Consider the following 19,540-nt stretch of genomic DNA (forward strand, 5'->3'; position numbering starts at 1 on the left):
CAGGGGATGTCATCAGACTGCACACATTACAACATTACATGAAATGAAATGAATTGGCTAAAGACAGTTTCTATGATGGTAGGGAACCTCAGAGGCAAAAATATGTGGTCTTCTCAGCATTTCTGGCTCAAAGTGGCTGCCATAACTTCAACCTGGTATTTTGCGCTAATGCTGAGCCCTGCCATTACTGAGGATAATGGAGCTTTCTCCTCTCATTAGTTACTTAATTAGTTACTTAATTGACTACCACCAATCACAAATGGAAAGCTTGAGGGGGCTCCTGTAAATAATGAACCTGGTGTACAAGCAACCAACAAAATTATATTCTAAACTTATTTCATATTTAAAAATCAGATATAATTAATGTTCACTGAGTAAATATGGTTCTTTAAAATTTGCTATTTATGTTACATCTAGAAAACAAATCAAATTGGCATGACACTAAAGCTTACATGCAGAGACCACATCATGGCTTAAGATTTAGAGACTTCCTGACTGTGGGTTAGCAAACTCCTCATTCTTTGAGACCTGACTTCAATTTTGTTTGAAGGAGATGATAAGACTGAAGTCTTCCCTGCGCTCCTCTCTGTTTCAGCTGTAAATGTAAAGCAAATTCAGCAAATAATCAACGTATTCCCTGCTGGGCATGAATCCACAGCAGAAAGCTGCATCTAACACAAAACATATGAGTATTTGACAGGCAATTCACTCAAGTTGTTGAGAGTTTGAAATGCAAATGTCACACCGGTGTAGTACAAAGTATTCCTTTGAAGTCAGGGTTAATGACATTGTTAAGGAAAGTGTATAGGAGATCTTATTTTGTATTTAGCGGATCTATTTAGGCTGCTAGCAATAGTTGGTTTCCTCCCCAGTACAGTCATGTCCCATCTCAAATGACAAAAATTTTGAAAAGCTTTCAAAACGATATACATATTCACCAATGATAAGAATCATTGTTTTCCTTTATTTCAGGCATTTGAGAATGCATTAAATTTAAATTATTTTGAATCAATTTGAGGTACAGTGGTATTTCTAGCTAATAATCATTATATTCTTTAAAATGACCCAAGGTGCATTACACAGAGGGAAGCGGGTCTGGGTGGGTTACTGTTCGGAGGGTCTGTGTGGACTGGTTGGGCCAAAGGGCCTGTTTCTACACTGTAGGGAATCTAATCTAATCTAGCCACTGCGCCCTACACCAAAAACCCATCACTCATTTATGACTCCAAGAACTATCTACATGGGAATGACAACATCTAAAGGACAAAACTAAGTGATAACATGATCTATAATGAACAGCTCTTGTCCTATTATTGGTACAAAAAGGTAAATTTGACAGAGGAGGTTTGCTGAGCAAGTATAAAGGCAACAATGTCAATGTTGCTCAAAGTTGTGATGGCAATCCCCAAACTTCATTAATTATGTAAAATAGATGACTGGGAGGTGCCAGTGTTGGACTGGAGTGGACAAAGTTAAAAATCGCACAACACCAGCTTACAGTCCAACAGGTTTATTTGAAAGCACTAGCTTTCGGAACGTTGCTCTTCATCAGGTTGTGGAGGTTAAGATCATGCTCGCAGAATTTATAGCCAAAGGATCCAATGTCATGGACAGGTGATGCAATAAACACTTTTACAATAGGATATGCTGGTTTCTGTTCTTTGATATGTAAATCCCAGAACTGCTTTTCAGTTACATTCTCAAGATAGCTCAGCTTTTTAAACAATGCTATGTCAGACTGACAAACTCTCTGTATAGTTTTAGAGTTTTACATGGATTCATGCAGTTTTTGAGCAAAGTAAAATGTAATTCTGCAAAAATAAATTCACACCATAAGCTTATATGTGTGCGCATGCAGGAGTGACAGATTGAGTGCATGAGTGCACATGATAAAGTGTGCGTAAGCTTGGTTAAGTGTGCGCACACGCGCGCACATATGTCGGTCTGAGTGCGGAGAGTGTGTTTACACACATTTGAGTGTGAGATTGTGTATGGGGCAGGGTCTCCATGGTTGTGTGAGTATGTAGAGTTTGAGTGCATGAATATCATGCAGTGGGGGCATCTGTAGTGTGAGATGAACCCTAGTTGAGGCCATTCCCATGGGTACCGAACTTTGCTACTAGCTTCTGCTCAGCCACTCTGTGTTGTTACTTGTCCCAAAGTCCACTTTGCAGGATGGTCACCCAAAAGGTCCGAGGCCGAATATCCTGGGCCACTGAAGTGTTCCCCAACTGAAAGGAACACTCCTGCCTGGTGATTGTTGTGCAGTGCCCATTTGTCTGTCATCATAGCCTTTGCTCGGTCTCGCCAATGTACCATGCCTCAGGGCATCTTTGCATGCAGCGTATGAGATAGATCACAGTGGCAGAGTCACATGAGTACTCATTGTGTAGATGGTAGGCGCTGTCCCCACGTGTAATGGTGTTACCCATTTCAATACTCTGACACATCTTGCAACGGCTGCTGTGGCAGGGTTGTATGATGGTGTTGTTCTGAAGGCAGGGCAGTTTGCTATGAATCATGATCTGTTTAAGGTTTGGTGATTGTTTAAAGGCAAGAAGTGGAGGTGCGGGGTAGGTCTTGGCGAGGTGCTCACCCTCATCGATAATGTGCTGCAGGCTGCAAAGAACATGGCATAGTCATTTGGATCCCAGGAAGTACTGGACAACAAAGGGTACCCTGTCTGTTGCAGCCTGTGTCTGTCTCCTGAGGTGGTCATTACGGTTTCTTGCTGTGGCATGTTGGAACTAGTGATTGATGAGTTGAGCATGATACCTTGTTCTAACAAGGGCATCCTTGAGCACTTTCAACGGTCTGTCACGTTCCCCCTCATCTGAACAGATTCGGTGTACGCGGAGGGTTTGTCTGTAGGGGATGGCTGTTTTAATACGTACACATATAAGCTTATGAAGCACATTTGTTTTTGTAGAATTACATTTTATTTTGCTGCATGAATCCATGCAACACTCTATAAAACTATAGAGGGTTTGTCAGCCTGACATAGCACTGGGACACAGACAGACTTCATACCTATTCTTTAAAAAGCAGAGCTATCTTGAGAATGTACTTTAAAAGTAGTTCTGGGATTTACATATCAAGCAACAAAAACTAGCATATCCCATTCTAAAAGATGAAAGTTTTAATCTAAGATTCCTAAAGTCATAGAGATGTACAGCACAGAAACAGACCCATCATTCCAACCTGTCCATGCCGACCAGATATCCCAACCCAATCTAGTCCCACCTGTCAGCACCCGGACCATATCCCTCCAAACCTATTCATATGCCCATCCAAATGCCTCTTAAATGTTGCAACTGTACCAGCCTCCACCACTTCCTCTGGCAGCTCATTCCATACACGTACCATGTTCTATGCCAAAAAGTTGCCCCCTAGGTCTCTTATATCTCTCCCCTCTCACCCTAATCCTATGCCCTCTAGTTCTGGACTGCCGATCCCAGGGAAAAGATTTTGCCTATTTACCCTATCCATGCCCCTCATGATTTTGTAATCTTCTATAAGGTCACCCCTCAACTTCCGACCCTCCAGGAAAAAAAAGCCCCAACCTGTTCAGCCTCTCCACATAGCTCAAATCCTCCAACCCTGGCAACATCTTTGTAAATCTTTCTGAACCCTTTAAGTTTCACAACATCTTTCCAATAGGAAGGAGACCAGAATTGCACGCAATATTCTAACAGTGACCCAGCCAATGTCCTGTACAGCTGCAACATGACCTCCCAACTCCGTACTCAAACTCTGATGAATAAAAGAAAGCATACCAAATGCCCTCTTCCCTATCCTTTCTAGCTGCCACTCCACTGTCAAGGAGCTATGAACTTGTACTCTAAGGTCTCTTTATTCCCTAGGACCTTAACATTAAGTGTATAAGTCCTGCTAAGATTTGCTTTCCCAATATGCAGCACCTCACATTTATCTGAATTAAACTCCATCTGCCATTTCTCAGCCCATTGGCCCATCGGGTCAAGATCCTGTTGTAATCTGAGATAACCCTCTTCGCTGTCCACTACACCTTCAATTTTGGTGTCAGCTGCAAACTTACTAACTGGACCTCTTATGCTCGCATCCAAATCATTTATGTAAGTGACAAAAAGTAGAGGACCCAGCACCGATCCTTGTGGCACTCCACTGGTTACAGCCCTCCAGTCTGTGAAACAACCCTCCACCACCACCCTCTGTCTTCTACCTTTGAGCCAGTTCTGTACCCAAATGGTGAGTTCTCCCTGTATTCCATGAGATCTAACCTTGCTAACCAGTGTCCCATGGGGAACCATGATGAACACCTTACTGAAGTCCATATAGATCACATCTACCACTCTCTGCCCTCATCAATCCTCTTTGCTACTTCTTCAAAAACCTTAATCAAGTTTGTGAGACATGATTTCCCACGAACAAAGCCATGTTGACTATCCCTAATCAGTCCTTGCCTTTCCAAATACATGTGCATCCTGTCCCAGGATTCCCTGCATCAACTTGCCCACCACTAACGTCAGGCTCACTGGTCTACTGTTCCCTGTTCCTAAACAGTGACACCACATTAGCCAACCTCCAGTCTTCTGGCATCTCACCTGTGACTATCGATGATACAAATATCTCAGCAAGAGACTCAGCAATCACTTCTCTAGCTTCCCACAGAGTTCTAGAATACACCTGATCAGGTCCTGGGAATGTATCCACTTTTATGGGTATCAAGACATCCAGCACCTCCTCCTCTGTAAAATGGACATTTTGCAAGGTGTTTACTGTATCACATCCCCATGACAGTGGACTCCTTTGGCTATAAATTCTGTGAGCATGAGCTTAACCTCCACAACCATTTGATGAAGGAGCGGCGCTCTGAAAGCTAGTGCTTCCAAATAAACTTGTTGGACTCTAACCAATGAAGAAATAAAACAGAGCAGCTCACCCATGTAAAACTGATGGGTGAGCTGCTCTGTTTTATTTCTTCATTGGCATTTTTGCATCACCTAGATAAATTTACACAAAGTCAATTCTTTAATCATACAGCAAAAATGTAAGACCACTTTTGCATTTTGTAATATTGTGAGCCTTTTAATGTGTAAGAAAAAGTATTAAGAGTTCATGCAGGTCCCTGAAGAAAATACATACAAATATCTGACTGCTCAAGAAGCAAATCTAATTGTTCGAGGGAAGGGAAGAAAATCAAAACTAAAAAGTTAAATAGATTTTTCTTTGGTTAAACAGTCTTTATTAACTTTGGAGAGTTTGATACTAAGGTACTCATGGGCACAGGAGGGAAATTGGAGTTAAGATAGATCTGCCATAACCTCAGTGAATGCTGGGGCAGTCTCAGGATGCTGTATGGTCTACCCAATTTTCTATTTTTTTTCATTTACATAAGTGAAGATGAAAGGGTATAAAACACCTCTTCCGTTAGCACTATGATATATTTAAATTGAATAGATTCAGTGATCTAGATCAACCTGCAAAAAAAATTATAAAAATCAATCTTGAACAATCACAATGAATTTCCTTGTATTGCTCTCTCTCGAATTCGGTCCCATTAGCATGCTCCCCAAAACTGTAATCCTTTGACTGAGGTTACAGAAGAATGAAGGAAAATTGGTGGCTGGAAAGTTCACACAATGGTCCTGCAATCAACCAGTCTGGCTCCGGTACTTTCAAAGATACAACTAATACTGACAAAGATGTAAAATATAGCAACTAATAAAGTATGGAGCACTGCCAAGAAATTAAACATTATGTATAGCCCTATTATCACCTTCTACCTGACTGTCACCATCACTAGAACTACAAATGATGAATGTCTTTTTTGAAACTGAAAAATGAAATCTGTTAATTTTACTTTTCAGCGAAACAAAGTTGCATGGATAATTATTTTGAGGTTTTTTTTCCCTCCTTTTTTACGAGGATAGTTAATTGTTTTGTTGTAAATAGCTTTATCCAGTGGACAGAAATAAGGATTGTGTTCTATCCTTTTTGTAGGGTAGGCCATAATAAATCTGGGAGGTGATGGCTAATAGCAGGGTGACCTTGTTGGAGATTGTGATGCACAATTAGTACTGGGAGGAACAGAATGATGAGAGATCAACTTGGCACCAATGTGGCTATCAGGGCCAGACTTTTTTTGTTGAAAAGCAGTAGGGGTTGGAGGTACTGAAGCTTAACAATTGTCCTGTTTATTTTATTCTTCTCTTTATTCTTGTCTTTATTTTAAAAAGACAATGATGATCTGTTGTATTGGATTTCACAGAAGAGTGGAGGTGGATTAACAAGTCTCACACAGGATGGGAAAAATACTACTGCATCAGATACAACAAAGGCATGCATTGATATATAGGAGGTTTCAGAGCTGTAAGGCATAAATTAGACACATATCACCCTAATTATCATTTTTATTCTGTGTAATTTACTGAATAGCATCACACAGAATATTATAGTTTTAAAGAATCACGACTTACACATGCAACAACTTGCAAGTATATAACAAACTTAGCATGATAGAAAACATCAAGGAATTTCTCAGAAGTCTAAGAAAAATGAATAATAAGCCAAAGAATGAGACACCAGGAGAGACCGGTTTTACAAAGGTGCTTAAAAGAGGGGAGGTATACATGGAGAGTTGTTTATGGAGAGAATACCAGCACACATGGTCTAAGTGGCCAAATTCATAATCTCCAATGGGAGATCAAACAGGATGAGAGGTTGTCAGTGGAAGAGAGTTCAGGGAGTGGGAGAGTTGTGGGGTGGATGATGTCCGTAGCTTGGACAGAGATAAAGAGGCATGCGACTATGAGGAATTTCATTATGATGATGAAAACATTGCGATTGTTTTAGATTAATAGCCAATACAGGTCAGCAAGGACAGAAGTAACTGGCGAGTGAGACCAGGTACACAATGGACAAGAGTGATTACCATGACAATTTACAAATGTATTTAAAGGTCATCCAACATCTGGAAAAATGATAGAAAACGGATAACGAAATAATTATTCAGCAAATTCACCGCAATATACAGAATCACTGATCAACTCTTCAGTCACAGCTTTAGAACATAGAACAATACAGCGCAGAACAGATCATTCGGCCCTCAATGTTGTGCCAACCTGTGAACTATTCTCAGCTCGTCCCCCTACACTATCCCAAAATCATCCATGTGCTTATCTAAGGATTGTTTAAATCTCCCTAGTGTGGCTGAATTGACTACATTAGCAAGGAGAACCTGCCTCTGACGTCTGTCTTAAATCTATCAGCCCTCAATTTGTAGTTATGCCCCTCATACACGCTGACGTCATCATCCTAGGAAAAAAAACTTTCACCGTCTACCCTATTTAATCCTCTGATCATCTTTCAATGACCTTCATAGATTTTAACTCTTTTTATAAAATGTTACACATAATCCTGTAAAAGGTGACAGCATTAGAGTTCTACACATTTGTTCAATAATAGAACCTTCTGCAGATGAAAGGCTTTGAATATAACAACTGATCATCCAAACGAATCCTCACGTCCTGAAACGGATCGTTTTTTCAAATCATTTCATAGACAGCTGAAACTATCCATACTTTGTGTTTAAACTAATTATATAGTACGGCAGTGTAGCATACCTGATTTGTTTTTGAAAGAGATACTTTTCACTATCTAGGATGAATCTTCAAGGATTACTTCCTCTTTTTACACTAAATATCATTAAATTAAGATTCATTCAACATTCAAAAGACTGAACTCAATTCTATATCTGTAGGGTTCTTTTAATTTTGTTTAGTTCTAACTATCTTCAATTTTTCTACAGAGACACATCTGTGAAGACTAAACTATCTCCTAATTTAGAACTGTTATCAAGTCTATCTTTGAATTGGCGATACAAAAAATCAATAAATCTACTTAAAAGTAAGTTTGGGTATGGTAACCAGAAAAAGTAATGAAATAATTTAGGCAATTAATGCAATTTTGCATTATCACGGCAACAACATTTGTTGTAATATTTTGGGTAGAACTAGTAACCTTAGCCTGATTGACACAACTATTAAATTGTAGAACAAGAACCGGTAAGAATTTTTCCTGATATGGATAGCAATGATATGATTTTAAATTGCATGCATACATAAACTATAGACTTCCAAAAGATTAACAAGAGGTACATCAAGCTCCTTCTCCAGGGTTACCAACAATAATGTAAGGCACACCCACATTAAAATTTCCCTGTTCTGATTACGTGTTAGTCAACCATTTAAGACAATAACATACAAACCTGTTTTATAAAATGAATACATTTAGTTAAAAGGCCATTGTGTATCATGCATGTCAAATGTTTCCTGCTACAAGTCTAACTGGATTGAGAAGTAGGATTCAATATTCCCAGCGCCTTAAGTCTGGTTAATATTAAATTATCTGAGAGACAGAGGAGTCTTTATGCTGTGCATTTTAGCATTTCTTTTAAGTGATTCATCAGAACCTGAATAATTTTGTTTTCTCACACCCAAGAGAAGGACCACAATGTTAGATCATGCACCTTTCTTAACATGAAATGATAAGTGCTTAATAACTTACTAATCTATACTGAAGTGCACTAAAAAAAACCCTTAGATAGGTAGAATTGTTCAAAGAGCTTAACAAAATACAAATTTGTTTATTCTATCCAATAGTTATGGGAATGCTGCGTAATGAAAGTCAAAATATTGTTGTTCTAAATGTAGGCAAGATAGGTTATTATCTGAACTCAAACTTTATGTCTAATTTTTAGACTCCTCTGGATTCTTTCGTGTCAGTTAATACTTAATGTAGTACAAAGCCACAGAAACCAGAAGACTCCTGCACAAAATGCCAACTTGATAAACTCACAAAAATCTAACTAACTACTTTAGAAATGCTAATATAGTCCCAGAAAAAAGTCAACTCAACAACAGACCTGAATAGAAGCTGATGACATATGACAGGGATCACACTATAAATACATTTGGGACACTGGAGGCCATACTTAAGGCAAAGGTAGAGCTAAGACTTGATCACTTTTGTTGCAGATAAACAAACGTGCGGTTGGCAGCAATGAGAAATTTAAAAATTGCTCAAGGTGTTAAAATATATTTTCTGGAAGGAACTAAGGGTGTCCTTTCCTCAAAATTTTCATTTTCAATACTCTTAATATAAATGCCAACAATAGGAAGGATAGAAAGGGGGGTGGGAAGATGAATAAGAGAGGACGGGTATTTTTTAGTTAAGGATAACATTATGGCTGTACATAGGGAGGATATTCCTGGGGGTATATCCAGTGAAGTTATACAGGTGGAACTGAGAAATAAAAGAGGGACAATAACCTTTTTGGGATTGTACTATATATCCCCCAATAGTCAACAGGAAATTGAGAAATAAATTTGTATGGAGATCTCAGGTATCTAAGAATATCTGGATGGTTACAGTAGGGGATTTTAACTTTCCAAACATAGATTAGGACTGCCACAGCATTAAAGGCTTGGATGGAAAGGAATTTGTTAAACGTGTACAAGAAAATTTTCCTATTCAATTCGTGGATGTACCTACTAGAGAGGGAGCAAAACATGACCTTCTCTTGGGAAATAGGACAGGACAGGTAACTGAGGCATCAGGGGGGCGCTCTTTAGGTCAAGTGATTATAATTTTATTAGTTTTTAAAATAGTGATGGAAAAGGATAGACTTGATCTAAAAGTTAAAGTATTAAATTGGAATAAGGCCAATTTTAACCATATTTGGCAAGAATTTTCAGAAATGAATTGGGAGAGTATTTGCAGGTAAACAGACAATTGGAAAGTGGGGTGCCTTCAAAACTGAGATAGTGCGAGTCAAGAGACAGAATGTTCCTGTTAGTGTTAACAGCATGGCTGGTAGGTGTAGCAAATGCTGCATGACAGAAATTGAGGTTTTGGTCAATATAACAAGGATTCATATGTCAGATATAGACAGCTGGGATCAAGTTAATCCCTACAGGAGTGTAAGGGCAGGGGGAGAACACTTAAGAGGGAAATCCAGAGGGCAGAAAAGGGACATGAGATAGCTTTGGCAAATAGTATTAAGGTGAATCCAAAGAGATTCTAAAAATACATAGACAAAAGTGTAACTAGAGAGAGAATAAGGTCCCTTAAAATCAACAAGACTACTTACACGTGGAAGCACGGGAGATGGGTGAGATACTAAATGAGCATTTTGCATCAGTATTTACAGTGGAGAAGGATATAGAAGCTAGAGAATTCAAGATATCACTATTTCTTGAAAAAGTGTCCATATTACAGAGGAAGGGGTGCTGTACATCTTAAAATGCATAAAAAGTAGATAAATCCCAGGGGCCTGATCAGGTATATCCCTAGCTTCCCACAAAATTCTGGGAAGTGATTGCTGGGCTTCTTCCTGAGATATTGGTATCACTGATAGCCACAGGTGAGATGTCAAAAGACTAGAGATTGGCTAATGTGCTGCCATTATTTAAGAAAGATGGTAAGGAAAAGCCAGGGACCCTAGACTGGTCAGCCTGCCATCAGTGATGGGCAAGTTGTTGAAGGGGATTTTGAGGTACAGGATTTACATGGCAAGGACTGAGTAAGGATAGTCAATATGGCTTGTGTACAGGAAATTGTGTCTGGCTAACTTGAATTTTTTGGAGAAATGACAAAGATGATCGATGAAGGCAGATTGGTAGACATTTTCTAAATGGATCTCAGCAAGATGTTTCAAAGTTCTACAGGGTAGATGGGTTAGCAAAGTTAGATCACATGGAATCCAGGGAGGACTAGTCATTTGAATACAAAATTGGCTTGAAGGTAGGAGACAGAGGGTTGGAGGTTGCTTTTTGGAGTGAAGGCCTGTGACCAGTGGTGTGCTGCAGGGGTCACTGCTGAGTCCACTTCATTTTTGCATTTATATAATTGATTTGGTTGTGAATATAGGAGGTCCCATTAGTAAATTTGCAGATGACACTAAAAGTAGTGGACAGTGCAGAAGCTGAACTCAGAGTACAATGGGACATTGATCAGCTGGGCCAAGGAAAGGCAGATGGAATTTAATTTAGATAAATGTGAATTGTTACATTTCGGTAAGGCAAATCAGGGCAGGACTTGCATACTGAATGGTAAGATAGAGTCATGGCCATAGAGATGTACAGCATGGAAACAGACCCTTCGGTCCATGCCGACCAGATATCCCAAACCAATCTAGTCCCACCTGCCAGCACCCTGACCATAAACCTCCAAACACTTCCTATTCATATACCCATCCAAGTGCCTCTGAAATGTTGCAATTGTACCAGCCTCCACCATTTCCTCTGGCAGCACATTCCATACACATACCACTTCTGTGTCAAAACGTTGCCCCTTAGGTCTCTTTTATATCTTTCCCCTCTCACCCTAAATCTATGCCCTCTAGTTCTGGACTGCCCGACCCCAGGGAAACGACTTTGCCTATTTACCCTATCCCTGCCCCTCATAAATTTTGTAAACCTCTATAAGGTCACCCCTCAGCCTTGGAGAGTGTTGTCAAACAAAGAGATCTTGGACTGCAGGTTCATACTTCCTTGAAAGTGGAGTTGCAGGTAGTTGGGGTGATGAAGGTGGTGTTTGGTATGCTTGCCTTTATTGGTCAGTGCATTGAGTATGAAAGTTGGGTTGTCATGTTATGGCTGTACAGAACATTGATTAGGACAAATTTGTAATATTGCGTTCAATTCTGATCTCCCTGCTTTAGGAATGATGTTGTTAAACTTGAGAGGGTTCAGAAAAGATTTCCAGAGATGTTGCTGGGTTTGGAGGGTTTGATCTATAGGGAGAGGCTAAATGGGCTGGGCTTATTTTTCCTGGAGCAGAGGAGGATAAGGAGTGATATATTGAAGGTTTATAAAATCATCAGGATAATGGATAGATTGAATAGCCAAGGTCTTTTTCCCAGGATAGGGGAGTTCAAAACTAAGAGGCATAGGCATGAGACAGCAAACATTTAAGAGAGACTTGAGGGGCAACTTTTTCATGCAGGGGTTAGTGTGTTAATTGAATGAACTGCCAGAAGATGACGTGGAGCATTGTACAATCACAACACTTAAGAGGTATCAGGATGGGTACACGAATTGGGTCAGAGGGATATGGGCCAAGTGATAAGGAGGCAATGGCCGAAGGGTATTATTACTGGACACAAATAATATTCTGTGGACCTGGGTTCGAATTCCACCACGGAAGACGGTGGAATTTGAGTTCAATAAACAAAAAACTGGAATTAAGAATCTAATAATGACCCATGAATCCATTGGTGATTGTCAGAAAAACCCATCTGGTTCACTTGTGTCCTTCCGGGAAGGAAACTGCCATCCTTACTTGGTCTGGCCTACATGTGACTCCAGACCCACAGCAATGTGGTTGACTCTTAACTGCTGCATAGCCAGTGACACCCTCATCCGTGAATGGATGAGAAACAAGATGGGTAATAAGATTAGACTAAATTAGGATATCTGATCTGCACAGACAACTTAGACCAAAGTGTCTGTTTCTGTGCTGTACAACTCTATTATTCAATGAAATAGTTTATGCAAACAGATACATTTTAAATAATGTATCTTCTTTTATAATAATAGACAGACAAATACCAATTATCCTGAAGTAATGTTAATTTCTAGCTCTTTTTAAACTGTTGAAATGGCTTACTACTAACAGTAACTTTATTTTCAGTTGAAGTGTATTGCACAAAATGGTCTTCCCTGTGACCGGGCACAGGGAGCTGGATTTTGTGCTATCAGAACGGTCTGACTAAACCTGATTTTTGTGGGGGCAGGGGTGGAAGTGTGGTGGTGACAGTCTAATTATAAAATATCATACTTCATATTTGCCCATGGGTAATAAGTAATTGGCGTGTCTGTGTTCAGGTGGTGGGTGTTATCTGCTGATCCATTTCTGTTCTCATATGGGAGAATGAAACTTATGGTGGTTGGGTTTGGAGCTGTATGTTTGCACTATGCATCTCTGTCAATTTAAATTTAGTGTGAAGAGATTAGGCTTTCCATCACTGCCTGGCTATCTGGATTATAACACTTATGAATATCAGCTGTTTTAGCATAAACGTTGCAGGCACTTTCCTCAACTATTCAACAGTAACAAAAAGGATGTCAACTATTGGTATGCAGATGAATTAAAGTCGGCTAAGGTACAGAATACAACAAAACATTGTGACACACAAGCAAGTGGGCCTGTGGTGAAAATCATACATCAAGACACTAAACTCCAAAATATGTAAATATCAATTTAATGTGTCTACATTAAGTAAAGTTCATCATCACTTTAACCCCTTTATTTATATCCAAATCTGAGAAATTTCATCAGGACGTAAAGAAATCCTCAAGTACTATTAGCCTTGAAGGAAATAAGCCTGTTTATGATAAAATAACCAAAAGATGTGAGACTTGTTAACTATTTTAAATGCATTTTGAAAATTTTGTGACATACATGTATGGGAACATTTCTAATTATGTTCTCCAAAACCATCAGCTCACCTTTTCATATTTCAAAGGTGTGTACATCTAACAGTGGGGAAAAAAAAGGGGTTAAACATAATTCAGTTTTGCTAACTGACTTGATTCTTTGAAAGTGTTGTACCAGCTGACTGATCTGAATGGTTCATATTAATAAGCACCAATCCTATAAAAATAAAAATGCTGACAAGCTGACTCTCAGGTGAGAGTATTTCCTTATCTGGCATTTTTTCACACGAGATTGCCATTGGGCCTTACAATTGGTCCCTATGACCTTGAGCTAGGGAGAATGAAAGGAAATTTCTGATGTCTATAGAATGTAATGGGGGGGGGCAAATATTACATTTAATAAATAGCATGGTAAAAATTGCACAGAAGTACAAGAAAGGTCAGTTACTAAAACTTAGAACTAAAACTCAACAATGTGCTTTTCTCTCCAAATATCCAGGAAGCTACCTCCCCAGAAAATGGCATAGATTACTGATATACCCAATGGAAGAAAAAAAGTCACTGACCTTAATGATACCAGAGCCTAAATGGACCTCAGTACAGGTGTGATATAACCAAAATTTCCACCTGTTGAGTCCAGCAATTTTAGTCTGTTGAGAATCTAAGGTAACAGTACCTAAGCCATGAAGAATACACTAAAAAGATCTACATGCATTTTTAGTCACTGTTACTTTATCTTTTATTCACAAGTATTATTATTTCTCTAATCAAACTGAAGCATTTGTCAGTCTTCCTGTCAGGGAAACAGGAGTGAGGAAGACCTCCATTTCTCATCTGTATTAATTGTTTCAGTTCTTATTACCTGAAAAAAAATTAATCTTGGAAAAGATCTTTCAAGCACAAAAAAAATCACTGGTAGACAGATCAAATCACTCAAAATTGGTTGTATAATATTTCAGCTGTAAGTTTATCTAAATTAAATTGCAGATTAGTTATTTTCAATTTTTGTTGCAACTTATACCTTCTCCACAGTGCCAATATTTCTAACATTAAGAGAAATGCATTGGTTATTAAGTTTCTTGTTTGCTATTAAACTTGTGCCAAACACTGACATCTTGATCAAACTGGAGAGAAGATGAAATCAATCAAGTTTAAATAGCTAAAGCCAAAGAGACTCTATTTGAATATAGGTACACCAAGACAGATTACAACATTTTGTTAATCACAGAAGTTCAATTGCTGTTACAGCATGTTGAAGCTAGAAGGCATCCTAGTCATACTTGTTCTAGATTCTATAAAACACCTCCCCCACTCAAAAGCAGCAGTGAGGGGAGTGAATGCTTTAATAAGGTTGTGTGCATGAGAACTACACATGAAGCTTGACATTATTTTGTTAAAAGTTCCTGTAACAGTAATAAGTGTATAAAAATAGACAGTGATTCACAGCAACCTGAAATCAAAAATCAATTTATTTGGGCGGCACGGTGGCACAGTGGTTAGCACTGCTGCCTCACAGCGCCTGTAGACCCGGGTTCAATTCCCGACTCAGGCGACTGACTGTGTGGAGTTTGCACGTTCTCCCCGTGTCTGCGTGGGTTTCCTCCGGGTGCTCCGGTTTCCTCCCACAGTCACAAAGATGTGTGGGTCAGGTGAATTGGCCAAGCTAAATTGCCCATAGTGTTAGGTAAGGGGTAAATGTATGGGTGGGTTGCGCTTCGGCGGGTCGGTGTGGACTTGTTGGGCCGAAGGGCCTGTTTCCACACTGTAAGTCAAATCTAATCAAACATCCATATCTCAAAAATGCTTCACATTTAATGTGTGACAGGAAGTGGATATTATGTAAGCAAATTAATTATTCTGTATTTCATGAAAAATGCCTAAATTTCAGCACTACTTGGAAAATCATGCAAAAGCACAGAAATCAACTTAACAGGAACATAATGCCGGAAAGAGGTTCAATGCAGTGAAAATTTTAATTGCATAGATCTGAGAAGGAGACTTCCTAATTTTTTTTGAAGTTATATTGTAGATCTAAGCAATGCTCAGGCAAAGAGATAGAAGTACTTTCAACCTGTATCTTTAAATCAAAATTTAACTAACTGAATGGTACAATTCAAAAATATATATATTTATACTTAAATCAAGGTTCTCTTCCCAAGACTAACCAAAATTAATATGCACATAGCAACGTGTTGGCAAACCCCTGTGCCCAACATTTGTAATTCATCAGACTTGTCTGTTCACTGTGTCTTACTTTAATCATCTTTCACTGACAGCCTGATATAATTAGCAGAATTCACTGAGAGATCAGGGCGGAGATCATGAATGAGACTGACAAGTGAATCAATGCTAAAGGCTGGAGATTCCAATTATCAGCCGCCTCGCTCCAACAGGTACATTCCCCATTTGAAGTGCCGAGTTCGAAGAACCAACCTGGGGCAATTTCACGAACAAAGCCACCAAAGAAAAACTATGCATTGCACTAGCTTGCCATAAATATACTTGGAATCCTTTTGGTCTGTAAAAACAACTAGCACTAGTGAGCAGACTAAAGGGTTTTTTATTCCCTCCCCGCTCTCCTCAGCTGGATTTGAACGTGCATGCAGTTATATTTTGTATTAAAATAAGCACACACCCATATGGACACTGCACTACCCTTGTACAAAAATCCACTCACAATAAAATCCCTACACTTTTCCTGAGTCCAGGAGGGCTAGACAGGTTTACCTCCCCCTCTACTGGCTGCCAGGCCTAATTCTCAAAGGGGTTGCACATTACTGTATAAACAAAGTACAAACCGCTGAGTGAAGCAGCCAGGATGGAAGTGGCGGACTTTGGAAATCAGAGAGGATTTCACATCAGCTGTTGTCTGGCTTGGAGACTTCAAAGACATGGAGGAACACTTTGTACAGTTTTCATTCTTAACAATGAGGTCGAGAAACTCGGTCGATTGACTACGGCGAGTTAATGAAGAAGGGTCCAAACACTTATAAGGAAAAACGATTTTGACAGCTGAAAGGGCTGTCATTATGGAGATAACACCATAGCAATCTGAATGACATTCAACATTAACTTTAAATAATAAACAATCACATTTTAACGAGTTAACCAAATTTATAGGTGAGGAGTGTAAATCGAGAAATTTGTTTTTTAAGTAACAAATTCACAAACGAGTACATTCATTTCTCAATCCAGCTTCTTGTACATAAAAGAGTCATGATTTAATTCACTATCTCAGTAGTCGACACAAAGCAACAGTTATCACATCTAGACAAAACATATTGCCACACAATACCTCGGTTTCTTTAGTACTGGAGCTGACACTCTGCACTTCCAAGGCACAGTTTGTCCTCTTAGCTGCAATACAATAGGGGTAATCCTTGGCCACCATGGTAGCAGGTGAAGATGATATCTTGGCGTTCACAGCTGACGATACTGTTGCGCGAAACTCAAGGGTCAAGTTATGCCTTGCAGCCACGGTGCTGCCGGGCGCCGTAGTCTGTGCACTCTGCTATACGCGGCGTGAGTCCGCCTGCATGGCCACCGAGACTGGGAGAGCAGACGGGGAGGCAGGCTGCAGCTCACGGCGGCGGCAGCAGCAGCAGCAGTGTGTACGCCAGTCAGTACAAACAACCCGCCCACAGGCAGACTGGGAGGCGGCCACTTACTGTGGAACCGGATCGCCGGAATGGAGCAAACCACTGAACAGCACAAACAACTCAGGGACACAAAAGACGCAGACTTTCCGAACAAGTGAACATGCTTTTTGCATTTCTCGCCCCCTCAGAATTGACTGAAATTTGACCTACACCGTCCTGGAAAAAAAGGGGGTTGGGGGTTCCCTGATTTCGTTATTCTTAGGCTGCGATGAACTTTGTTTTTTTTTAAGTTCATTTTTCGTTAGTTATTGACAGGTCTGGGGTTATTACATTTTTAAAAAAAAATCACAGGAACACTCGTATTTGCCTCTTCCCAAGCACCATCTTCCAGAGTTGTCCCCAGTTCTCGATCAATGACACGCCATCACAACGGAAATTCGGACTTCCCAGTTAATCCCGATTCCTTTTCAAAATCCAATCTAAATTCAACTGTGAGCAATTCAAAACCTGGAGCTACAATATTAAACAGCAGGTTTCAACCAGCATCAGTCCGCGTTTGTGCCACTGGCCTTAACTTTGCTGTTGTCATCCTCACAATAAAGGGCTCAATGCCCAACTCTGCTCAGTCCTGAAGGGTTACACCCGAAACGTCAACTTCCCCAGCTCCTGTATTCTTCCAGCTTCCTCCTGTTCTATTTTGGATTCCAGCAGCTGTAGGTTTTTTTTGTCTCCAACTCAATTAGCGACAGGAACAGCAGTGATAGCACTATAACCAGACTCAGCAGGTAAATCTGTGTTACCAAGATTGGGAATTACTATAACTTGTGTTGCTATTCTTTGTTCTGAGTTGAATCCAGTTTCACCTGGATTCCCAACGGTCATTGACAAGGTTCAGGGTATGTAGTAGGTCACACAGGTGAATGAACAGACAGAGTGTATGAGGAGAAATCGGCAAAATAACCCCCAAATTGTTAACACTATCTCCAAAAGTGCCCACCATCCCACGTTCTTCTCATCCCTGCAATTACCTCTCAAATCTGTGCCTATGGGTCCCACAAGTTCCTCTCTGAATCGGCCCTCCACTACCACCTGATGAAAGAGCAACACTCCGAAAGCTAGTGTGCTTTCAATTAAACCTGTTGGACTATAACCTGGTGTTGTGTGATTTTTAACTTTGTACACCCCAGTCCAACACCGGCATCTCCGAATCATCTCTCTGAATCAGTTATCCATCCTTAATACAGCACCAAATTGCCCTGAACCACAGTTGCATTCACCATCTTCTGTAGCTATGACTATGATGTATTCCTCCTCAAACCTTCTGCAGACTTTGACACTATTGACAAAATGTTCGTTTACTGATCTTTATTGAGCTAGGTATGAGTGCCCCTGCTTAGGTCCATACTTATCCAATTGTAGCCAATTATCAGCAGTAGTCTCTCTTTCTAGCCCAACACCATTATCTATGGTGTACCTCAAAGATCTATTCTATTTTCACTCTTGTTCATTATATGCTGCCTTTAAAATCTCTGTAGACATGAAGCCAATTTCAACGAGACAATCAATAATGCCAAGCTCCACCTTCCCATCACAACACTTGACTGTCTCCAGACTCTCCATGTGGTTATCCTCTTCTTCAACAGAGTAGACAAACAGGAGGCTGTAGGAACACAGCAAGCCAGGCAGCATCAGGAGGTGGAGAACTTTACGTGACTGGTATAACCCTTCTTCAGGACTGGAGGTGGGGTTAGGGGGAAGCTACAGATAAACAGAGATGGGGCAGGGGTAGGCAGAGTAGCAGAATGGTGAGGTAGTGATCCTGCCTGGCTTGCTGTGTTCTTCTAGCCTCCTGTTTGTCTACTTTGGATTCTAGCATTTGTAGTTTTTTTTGTTTGCATGTTCAACATACCTGTTTGTTCAATATCCAAACCGGAATTACACTGTATTCAGCTAAACATTGGTACTATATGGTAATTATCATCTCGGGTCCATCTACAGATTCCACATCCATACTACTGACACCATGCCTCTTTCAGCTGCTGTTTTAATTTTAGCCAGGCTATTTGCAACCTTAGCACTTAACATATGGTTCCTGTTGACAGTACGTCATCTCCTCGGTCATACTTTTGTTAATTTTATGTAATTACAAGAATTACAAAAATATTTATATAAATAGAAAATCCTTATTCACCTATTTGCTGTACTGTAGCCTTGCCGCAGTAGGTAACAATGTGCAGAGAAGCACCAAGAGCCAGTTTTCATTTTTTTTTTGCCTGATTTCCAAGTATTCTCTTGAATGTTTTAACCCAATAAATGGAACTGAGAACTTCCTTGTAATTTCAAGCCTTCCTCCTTTATCTGCTGTCATAATTCTGGTTTCCACACTCTGTATCTTAGCTTATCGACCTCACCTTCCCTGTTTGCTTCTTTCAGTAGTATGGTGGTTGATCCTGAAATGAGCTTTGAGGTGACTACCTTGCTCTATTTAAATATTGATTGCTAGATTGTTTTATGGTTACT

The 19,540-nt window shown here is 39.9% G+C and overlaps 1 protein-coding gene across 5 annotated transcripts in view; it reads right to left on the minus strand.

Annotated features, from left to right (window-relative positions):
* Nucleotides 1-19,540, minus strand: part of arhgef3 (Rho guanine nucleotide exchange factor (GEF) 3) — a 326,424-nt gene that overhangs the window by 35,057 nt on the left and 271,827 nt on the right. Inside the window, exon 1 of one of the 5 annotated variants that reach the window (XM_060835600.1) lies at nt 16,717-17,652. The exons of the other annotated variants lie outside the window; for them this stretch is intronic. Coding sequence (XP_060691583.1) covers nt 16,717-16,812 — 96 coding nt within the window. The 5' untranslated portion in view covers nt 16,813-17,652. Of the gene's footprint in view, nt 1-16,716; nt 17,653-19,540 lie in introns of those variants that run through there. 5 annotated transcript variants of the gene reach the window in all.

Source organism: Hemiscyllium ocellatum, chromosome 14 (assembly GCF_020745735.1).
Source record: "Hemiscyllium ocellatum isolate sHemOce1 chromosome 14, sHemOce1.pat.X.cur, whole genome shotgun sequence".
Lineage (NCBI taxonomy): Eukaryota > Metazoa > Chordata > Chondrichthyes > Orectolobiformes > Hemiscylliidae > Hemiscyllium > Hemiscyllium ocellatum.